Source organism: Podarcis bocagei (assembly GCF_964188305.1).
Source record: "Podarcis bocagei genome assembly, chromosome: 12".
In the NCBI taxonomy this organism is placed as follows: domain Eukaryota; kingdom Metazoa; phylum Chordata; class Lepidosauria; order Squamata; family Lacertidae; genus Podarcis; species Podarcis bocagei.
The window spans coordinates 52295694-52306034 of record NC_138137.1 but is presented as its reverse complement, the minus strand read 5'-3'; the positions used below and the strand labels follow the sequence as shown (position 1 = coordinate 52306034).

Here is a 10341-nt window from a genome sequence, read left to right as displayed (position 1 = left end):
ACCATTTTGATACAGTTGGGTACAGTTGGATACCATTTTAAATTAAGATGGTGGATGGAAACTTTCAAAACTGCCCTGGTTATTTGGTTTCTTAGAAATCCCGAGCAATACTGGGCACAAGGCTCCTAGCATATGTTATAATAGTGTATAACATATTGCCTGACAGGCCTCTTTGCATTAGACAAAAATGCACACTAAGGTTCTCAAGGTGCTAAATTCTGCATCCAGTATTAAATGACTAGTTCCGTGTGGCAACTGGGAGGATTCTCAGAGCAAAATGACATAGTTGTGCATATGGTTAGGCTTTCAAAACCAAATTGCGACCCTTTTATGCTGGGCATGCTTTGACAGAAGCACCGCAGCTGCTAACAAGCTACTATTGGGCAGGTGCCTGCAACATTTGGCAAAGGGTGCAGAGCAGCAATTATACTATTCCCTCTGTGCTCTGTGGAGGAGTGCTATCAATCCATACATAATTCAAACTAGCTTTCCTTTGCCCCACTATCATTTGTCTCGAACAATGCGAACTGCAGTAAATCTCAACAGATTTCCTTGGTGGTTGTATTTGGAATCAGGGCTGATGTAATATGCACTTGAAGAAATATCAAAACAATGTGCCAAGGAAACCCAAATTTTGCATCCAGAGAACAACATCTCCAGGAAACTGTAGTCATTTTTTCTTTTTTCTTTTTGACGGTGTGTGCAATTATTTCCCAAACTTCCACAATTCTTTGCCTTTTTGTTTCCTGACTGATAGTTGCTTTGATACCATTTTTAATTGGTCTATATCTTAGGAACTTTATTCCTAGCCAATCCAAAATCCCATAGTGAACATGATGTCATGGTTAGCTTTTAATCCACGACAAAGTCAGTCAAGAATGAGGGCAATCTTCTTCAATCAGTATACAGTAATCCTGGGATTCAGAAGTATACCGCCTCTAAAGAGGGAAATCCCATTGAGAGCTCTTGATAGAACTACAATGACTTTGTTTAGCCACTTTTTAAAGCTATCTAAGTCACTGGGTATCACTTTTGGCAGTGTGTTCAATGGGACTTATTTGCACCTAAGTGTGCACAGTGGTTGCACCCTTAATTATCCGTTGTGTGGAGAAGTACCTCATTTTATCTGTTCTGAATCTGTGCAGTTGAGGCTGCATCATATGCAACTGAGTCATTGTCTTTTACTGAGATCAATGGGGATCTTCCAAGAATACCTCTGGGGTATGAAAGTTAATTTGTGTGGCCATTTCTTTCTTTCTGACCATTTTACACTTTACGGGAATTGTCTATAGTCTGGAAAATATTCGAGGCTTCCCCTTTCTGCAATGAAAAGTTTCCTTTGTTTTATTAAATTGTAAGCGAATGTGCACTTAACGAGAAACGATTTGCCACATTAGCAACACTAAACCACTTTTTATGACTTTAAGATTTCAGTTGGTGTCCTTACCTAGTCACCTCCTACTTTGCTTTGCTGTTCAGAAAGTGTTTCCCAACCGTGTGGCCAAACACAGATACAGTATAGCTCCACAGTGAATTTTGCAACGAGGAGTAAGTTCTGCTTATGAGAAGAATGCAAAAATGGCTGACCTGACATTGCTGGGAGCTAACAACTTCCGCCGCTTCACTCCCGAATCCTTGGTTGCCATTGAGAAACGCATTGCGGCCAAGAAAGCATGCAGAGACCCACCCCCTGCAGAGAAGCCACGCCCTCAGCTTGACCTACAGGTATTCCAGAAGCTGCCTGCCCTGTACGGAAACCCTCCTCTGGAGCTCATTGGAGAACCTCTTGAGGATCTTGACCCCTACTATCATGATCATAAGGTGAAGAAATGTTTTGTGGCCCATAGGCTTTGGTAATATAATGAGAAGGGGGGCGGGAACTGCATTATTGATTGGATTTATTTGAAAGAAACAAGGTGATCGTAGGAAGGTGGAGAGTTGTGTGCTTTTTAAATAATTCTAATAGGGCTTCATTAACATTGCAGACTTCCTTCTGACAGTGTATTCTCCTTGATTTCTAGTGCAGCGTTGCGCAGACTTTAGGCTTAGCTGATAACTACAATCCTAGAGAGAGACTGAGAAGAACCCCCTATTGGCTGACAGGACTGTAGCATCACAATTCAGCTTCTCCAGTTAGCGCTGATCAATCTGCAGTTATTCTACTAGGTTTTCATTCTCTTTCCTGTCCTTTTTGACAGTTCCACCTCGTCATTTTTTATATGTTGTAAGCCGCCGTGCACATGGTTTGAACTTTGGAAAGACGGCATACAAATAAATGATCGATTGTCACATATCAGCCCCTAGAATCCTGCTAGCCCTTTAAGGTGAGCAAGTTAGGAAGACAGGGGAACCTGTTCCTCCAACAGCTTTCACAGTCTCTCTCCTGCCTTTCATGAACACTCCTGACACCTTTTTTGTAGCCTACTTTTAAAAAAAAACAACACACCTCCCAAATTCATTCCCCTTAATTGATATACTTAGGGACGGAGCACTTCATGTGATATTAGCATTAACTGTCATAGAACAATGTTTCCAGTTAATGTATTTCCACCCACAGACATTTATGGTGTTGAACAAAGGGAAAGCCATCTTCCGATTTACAGCCACACGTGCTTTGTACATCTTTAGCCCTTTTCATCCAATCAGACGAATGGTAATTAAGCTTTTGGTACATTCATATCCTTTACGTGAAGAAGAAGTGCAAGAGCAACAGACCTCCCCTGTTCATTGTTCCTCAGCAAGTGCAATTCAGAATATGCTGCCTCTGACCAGGAAACATCCATTTATCTCTCATGGCTACTGGCTATTCATGAACCAATCCTCCATTCATTTATCTCTTTTATAGCCTTCTGACGGCAATGGCTCCTATTATGGTAGGGTTAACCAACAAGGTGGCCTCCAGATGTTTTGGACTTCAGGTCCCATCAGTCTCAGACAGCATGGCTAATGATCAAGATGATGGGTACTGTAGTCCAACAACATCTGGCTAATTCTGCATTAAGTTGATGGTGGTTTTTGGTGTTTGTGTGTGTGTGTGTGTAAAGAATCCCTCTTTGTTGTTGTTGTTGTTCAGGAGAAATGTGCATCTAACCAATTTCACTGGGTGGCCTTGAGTTCCAGTATTGAGAGAAATATCTTCTCTCCCAATGTTACACTGCTGCCATTCAGTCAAATTCTGTTGTAATTCAGGAAGAGAGATACGAGGTGTATCCACACCTGGAACACAACTCCTTGTAAGGCAGTCTTCCCTAGGATGGTACCCTTCCGATTCTTTAGACCAGTGTTTCCCAACCTTGGGTCTCCAGCTATTTTTGGACTGCAACTCCCATCATCCCCAATTAGCAAGACCAGTGGTCAGGGATGATGGGAATTGTAGTCCAAAAACAGCTGGAGACCCAACGTTGGGAAACACTGCCTTAGACTACAACTTCAATAATCCCCAGGGCCTTGGCTATGCTGGTGGGGCTGACAAAATCTGGATGGCACCATGCTGTAGAAGGCTGTCATAGGGTGTGTGAAAAGTTGTGCTACTTCTACAAACCTAATATTTTTATGGGGATAAGATTTATGCTCAACCTTACATCAAGGCAGTGGCGTAGCGTGGGGGGTGCAGGGGGGGCCGGCCGCACCGGGCGCAACATCTGGGGTTAGGGCAAATCCACGGGTTAGGGGGCGCAAATCCACGGGTTAGGGGGCGCAAATTACTTGCCTTGCCCCGGGTGCTGACAACCCACGCTACGCCACTGCATCAAGGGAGGGGTGGGGACCCACCTGGGTGGGGACCCACCCCCCCACATTTGAAGCTGAGAATCCGTAGCAAATGCTAGTGTAAAGTTTTTCAATTGTCATTTTCCTTAACTCCTGTTACTTACATTGTTCACTATGTTTATTATGGTCACTATTTTCACCAATTGTGTCTTCATGGCTCTTGCGGACGTGCAGTCAAATAGCAGTGAGACTTCCTCCACGAAGTATGTTGAGTAAGTAACTTTGGTGATATTGTTCCTTCTATTTTGACTATATTCTCCTAATACAGGACCTAAAAATGCAGAACACACTGTGAAAAAATGTATCTTATGTAAGGATTAATTCATATGCTCCTCGTTTGAGTTTATTTCAAGCTTGGATGCCTTTATCTAGGGACTATTACACACAGCTAGGGATGTCAGAGAATGCTGAAGAAAATGGAAACAGGAGCAGAAATGGCTAATGCTCGCTTATTCAATGCAGTGAATATGGTCAGTACTGAGTGCTGTTTTCAGTCCACAAACAATATGTAATGGAAAAGCAACTTCAACACTGATGTTAAATTCATAATCTAAAATCATGTATCCAACAAAGTAATATTCAGAATGCCCTCTGACCAAGCTGCTATCACTTTTTTTGGGTAGCAAATTGGTTTACTCTTAGTATGCCTTTGTTAAGGTCAACCCACAGTCTTTTTCTATACTTTAAAAAAAGAGTTATTACAGTTTATTAGTCCCTTATAATGCCTCGAGACAGAAAAGGACCAAATATCACATGAATGCTCACTTTCCATTACTCTATGGGGAGTTGGCATACATTTAAAACTGAAAACATTGGGGGAAGCCAGAGGAATATACCTTATGATTGTTACCTTACTTTCTCTGTTGACCTTGTTTCCCTGTATACTTCCACTCCCCAGGTATACTTTCACGGCCATTTATTCCTTTGAATGCCTAATCAAGATATTGGCAAGAGGCTTTTGCTTGAATGAATTCACCTTCCTTCGAGACCCATGGAACTGGCTGGATTTCAGTGTTATCGTGATGGCGTAAGCATCAGTGTTTGCTGCAATTAAATAATTTCCTTTCAAGAAATTGGACAGTGGTGGCTAAAAGGGGCATTTAAAAACAACAACATAGCATGCACTTATTCCCCTTCCATGTTTAGAGTACTTACTATATTTTTCCATGTAGAAGACTATATTTCCCCCCAATTTTTTTAAGTTTAAAATTGAAGGTCGTCTTATACACGGAATGTTGCAATTAATGATTTCCTAATTTTGGGCTCAAAAAATAGGGGTCGTCTTATACATGGGGGCATCTTATACATGGAAAAATGTTAGTCTTGACTCTGGTCTCTGAGACTAAAAGAAGTTTGAATTAATTTCTGGGTAGAAAGCACATATAAAAGCGATTAGAGGAAGGAGAGAAAGCTTTTATCGTTGCAGCTGCCATTCATATCATCACAAAATGCTTTCTAGTCCTCTAGATTTCGCTCATAAAGATTTTGTTGCGCTGCTGTAAAACTTGGGATTCCCCCCAAATGCTGAAATGGTTATTCATCAGCTTCTCCAGCCTAATATTTTTGCAGGCATTAGGACCAGAGATTGGCTTTCTCAGGAAGTTGAATTCTGTTCCCCATTACTACATTCTGCACTCTCTGTATATTATGCCCGATCCTTTTCCATACAGCGCCGGTACTAAAAGGACAGTGCTTTGAGAGCCTTGCCTGCAGGCAGCACTAACACACCATTAATTGCAAATGGCTCCTAATAGAGGATTGCAGGTCCCTGGAGGAAGCGTGTGTCTCGCTTCCATCCTGTTTGGGACTCAGCAAGCAAAGAGCTGATCCAATCCCCTGGTCCACTCTCCTCTGAAGATAAGATACTTCTTCGCTGAGGGTTTTTGACTCCCATGTCGCTTGAGGTGTTAGAACTGGTCATTCTACCACATATTTTGCAATCGTTGGCCCCAAAATGTGTGGTAAAATTATCCTCCTCAGCATTGCCTTGCTGAGGTGGTGCAAGTGACCACGCTACCCTGCAGTTGGGGATTGGCAAATCTGTTAATTTTAGCTTCTCTCAAAATGCCATTGATAACTTTCCCCAGAGCTGTACTTTTGTGCTGAGAAACCGTTTCATGTTCAGACTTCTGACTGTGGAACCATACTGTAGTTTAAGCCCAGAAGCTCTGCTGAGGGGAATAAAAATCTGCCCATAGTCCCTCAGCCTGAGGTAAAGTTCTGAGCCTAATACCTAGACGGAGCCATGATTGGCCAGGAAGTGCCCAGAAATCTTTGGAAAGAGGTGTATTTATAAAGTATTCCTGTATAAATCTGAGGTAAAAGGCCACCAACTGAGCTTAATATCTAAAATAGAAGACTGCCCCGGAAATGTCCCAAGCTCTTGAGAGGAACGCTGGGGTAGAAAAGTAAAAAAATACATCAGTAAAATAGACACATGTCACTTGAATACACCGAGATAAAGGCCATGGATAGGCCTGAAGAAAAACCAAAGTTCTGGTCTTGACTAATACATACATGGAAGATTGCCTAGATGTCTTGTTTTGAAGGAAGGGGTGGCCGTGGGGAGAGAGAAATATGAAACAAAAACAAAATCAGGCCCCAAAGGCTACCTCCTGCTATGGGCCTCAGCCTGAAGTAAGAGCCCTTCAAAAAAAGGCTCACGTAATGATTACAGTGGTACCTTGGTTTGCATACGTCTTGGTTTGCATACGCTTTGGATTACAAAAACATCAAACCCAGAAGTGTGTGTCCCGGTTTGCAACCTTTTTTGGATTACAACCCATTTTTTTTGGATTATGAACAAAAAACATTGGCAAAAGTGTGCCTTGGGTTACAACCTTTTTTGGTTTACAAGCAGACCTCTGAAACGGATTATGGTTGTAAACCAAGGTACCACTGTATTTACAAACATTTAGCAAAAATGAAACTAGCACTGGCTAGGCCGAGTCAAATCTTTCCTACCACCCTTCTCACTATACTTGCACCTCCAAACTGATTGTTGCTAATTAGTATTAATTAATTTTAAATTAAAATTGATTTTAATTTTAAATATTAATTTTAAATTAAAATAAATTAATGTAATATAATATATATTGTTGTATCTACAACAAAGGTCCTTCCAGATCTTTGTTGCATATACAGTGCTTTGCACAGTAGAGTTGCTAAGGCTGTAGACAAGCTTCTGTATTTTAAGCCTTCATTGCAGGGGGTTGGACTAGATGACCCTGAGAGCCCTTTCCAACACTACAGTTCCATGATTCTAAGGGCTGTCCCTCTGCTTCTGCCAGGCCATTGGTTTTCTGGACAGTGATAAAGAACTTAATGCCCCCCACCTCGCTTGCTGATGCCATGGCTGCATCGGACTCCATGGGGGGCGTCCCTGTGCCAGCTTCACAGCGCCACTTCTGAATGGCAGCAAATTGTACCTGCAGTGGCCATGTGATCGACTGCAGTGTTCATTTACCCAGAATGTGAGGCCTCCCCAAGTTATACACCTATAGGCCAGGGTATGAATTTGGGGGTAAATGTAAGATGCCAAGCAGCCGCTGCAAAATGGAAGCCAAGCTCTGCTTCCATTGAAGAGCAGCATGGTTGCCCACTGCCACTAAAATGCCTTTCATGGGTACAGCAAGGAGTATGTTGAGCAGAGCTACAGTTGGGTCAGGCTAATAATAATAATAATAATAATAATAATAATAATAATAATAATAATAATAATAATTTATTATTTTTACCCTGCCCATCTGGCTGGGCTTCCCCAGCCACTCTGGGCGGCTTCCAACAAAATATTAAAATACAGTAATGCATCAAACATTAAACGCTTCCCTAAACAGGGCTGCCTTCAGATGTCTTCTAAAAGTCCTGTAGTTGTTCTCTTTGACATCTGGTGGGAGGGTGTTCCACAGGGCGGGTGCCACTACCGAGAAGGCTGGTTAGGGGACCAGTGGTGCTGCTGTAACCCCTCCCCCAAGTTTGTATCTTTTTAAAACTTAGTTCACATTTTGATTTTACAGACTTTTGGGAGAGTTTATTGATATGGGCGGTGTTTCCGTCCTTCGGATGTTCCGGGTGCTGAGGGCTTTAAAAACCGTTTCCATTATCCCAGGTATGAAAAACCTTTGAATTCTTTCTGACAGCAATCTGGTTGCATTTGCCCTTGCAAAGTTCAAATCTATGTGTCAATGGCACGTCAGATGCATATATTTCAATGGTATTCATTTATCAGAGACAAACGTGTTGCAGCTGTTCCTTTGGGGGGGGGGCACATATAGGAAGGCTTACTAGCTTTTTGCCTGGATGAGTTGCTATAGCTGTCATTTTCCAGGCTTGAGCCTCACCCCATGCCCAGTTATAGAATCATAGAATCATAGAATCATAGAATCATAGAATCATAGAATCATAGAATCATAGAATTGGAAGAGACCACAAGGGCCATCGAGTCCAACCCCCTGCCAAGCAGGAAACACCATCAGAGCACTCCTGACATATGGTTGTCAAGCCTCTGCTTAAAGACCTCCAAAGTAGGAGACTCCACCACACTCCTTGGCAGCAAATTCCACTGTCAAACAGCTCTTACTGTCAGGAAGTTCTTCCTAATGTTTAGGTGGAATCTTCTTTCTTGTAGTTTGGATCCATTGCTCCGTGTCCGCTTCTCTGGAGCAGCAGAAAACAACCTTTCTCCCTCCTCTATGTGACATCCTTTTATATATTTGAACATGGCTATCATATCACCCCTTAACCTCCTCTTCTCTAGGCTAAACATGCCCAGCTCCCTTAGCCGTTCCTCATAAGGCATCGTTTCCAGGCCTTTGACCATTTTGGTTGCCCTCCTCTGGACACGTTCCAGTTTGTCAGTGTCCTTCTTGAACTGTGGTGCCCAGAACTGGACATCACAGTTCTCTAGAAGTGAATCTCTAGGTTAGGAATGATGCATCTTGAGGCTCATGCGTATGTATCAATGCACCTAGATTCATTTTTGTTATTGTAATGCATTTCAAACTGCTTTTAATGTTGTGTTTTAAATGGTTGTAACCTGCCCTGGGACCTAAGGGTGAAGGATGACTAAATATTATATTATAATAATATAATAATCTTATAATGCACCCTGTGACCTGTGGGCAGGTAATACCGTATTTTTCACCCCATAGGACGCACCTAGTTTTTTTTGGGGGGGGAATAAAGGGGGAAAATTATTTCCCCCCCAGGCGCGGGGCTGGCGCGGGAGAAGCCCGAGCTTCCCCCAATCCCAGCCCCGAGAACAGCCTGCTATCCGCAAGCCTAGGGAGCCCAGCGGTAAGTCGCGCCGGTCTCCCCAGGCTTCGGAATGCAGGCAGCTCGCCCCAGGACAGCAGGCAGCTCTGTGCAGCCATCAGGAGGCGGGCGCGACTTTGCGCCCCGCTCCGGATGGCTGCGCAGAGCTGCGCTCGCCCCGGGACTGCAGGCAGCTCTGCATTCGCCCCATAGGACGCACACACATTTCCCCTTCATTTTTGGAGGGGGGAAAGTGCGTCCTATAGGGCAAAAAATACGGTAAATGTTGGGCATGCCCAACCATTTCACATGCTGCACCTGCCGATGTTTATTTTGAACTGTTCATATATTAAAAGATTAGTGTTTCCCTAGAATATCAATAATGAAAAGGAAAAACACTCTACTTTTAAATTAGTGTAGCAAGAGAGGCAATCTGAATGTTTAATACAGGAAGCATTGTGTAGTAGTGGGGGACAAAACTGGACGTGACATGATACTTTCTTTGGTAGACATAAAATATGTTCACAAGTGTACCTATTTTTATCTGTGAAATACTAGAATACCATACATAAATATACATGTATCCTGTACTGTGTTGCAAGTTGCTGGTAAACTGAGATGCTTCCAAACAGGGGCTTAATTTGCAAATGGGGTATTGGCAACTGTTTGTTGTTGGGTTGTTGTTTTTTGCTTACTGGATTTCCCCTGGAAAGGGAAAATCTGGAATGAATGGGAGAATTATGGGTTAGCCAATGACATTATGCAAACACTGGGGGGGGGGGAAGCACCCCTGCATGCATGAGGAGCATGCTGGGGATGGGGAAGAACCCGAAACTTTCATGAGGACAAAATAAAAACCTATTGTATTTTTCTGTTCACTTCAATGTGGGTGGGTGAGGGAGCTGATTTTGAAAACACCCCTAAAATGTTGTTTTGAAAACTTCCAAATGCAGGTGTCTCGTAGGTTACCTTCCCTAAGCGGATGAAATACCTTCATCATTTGAAGGTGTTAAATAATAATAATAATAAAAATGTTAGCTTGCTGTACCACCTGTAGAGAAAATCAATTGCTTCATGTCCTGTTGCAAACAGTTATGGTTAGTGATTGTTCATTTGATATTATTTTTATGCAAAGCAAAACATGCTGGCTGGCTGCCCATTTACAAATCATACAAACTGTGCTGAAAATTCAAGACCACTGATTACAGATCCGGATGCTGTATAGGTTTGCTACCAACAATGAACAGATTTTCTCTGTTCCATCCATCTGTTGTTTTTATTTATTAAATGGAGCACATAAAACAATTTACTAAGTGCTGT

The 10341-nt window shown here is 42.6% G+C and overlaps 1 protein-coding gene and 1 long non-coding RNA gene across 6 annotated transcripts in view; one reads left to right on the top strand and one right to left on the bottom strand.

The window, feature by feature from the left end:
* Positions 1-3821: 3821 nt before the first annotated feature.
* On the bottom strand, positions 3822-6443 carry LOC308569776. Of its 2 annotated transcripts, none has more exons than XR_014000841.1 (3): positions 6286-6443; positions 4619-4812; positions 3822-4039 (listed from the first exon to the last, which is right to left on the bottom strand). It is a non-coding gene; the product is annotated as an uncharacterized lncRNA (long non-coding RNA). The 2 variants fall into 2 exon arrangements; XR_014000842.1 differs by having other exon boundaries at positions 4624-4812.
* A 701-nt stretch (positions 6444-7144) lies between these two features.
* LOC308569497 (sodium channel protein type 5 subunit alpha-like) overlaps positions 7145-10341 on the top strand; it is a 40929-nt gene continuing 37732 nt past the window's right edge. For all 4 annotated transcript variants that reach the window (XM_081163458.1, XM_081163456.1, XM_081163457.1 and 1 more), the window contains exons 1-2: positions 7145-7241; positions 7785-7876. In XM_081163458.1, coding sequence (XP_081019584.1) covers positions 7180-7241; positions 7785-7876 — 154 coding nt within the window. In that variant the 5' untranslated portion in view covers positions 7145-7179. The remainder of the gene's footprint in view (positions 7242-7784; positions 7877-10341) is intronic.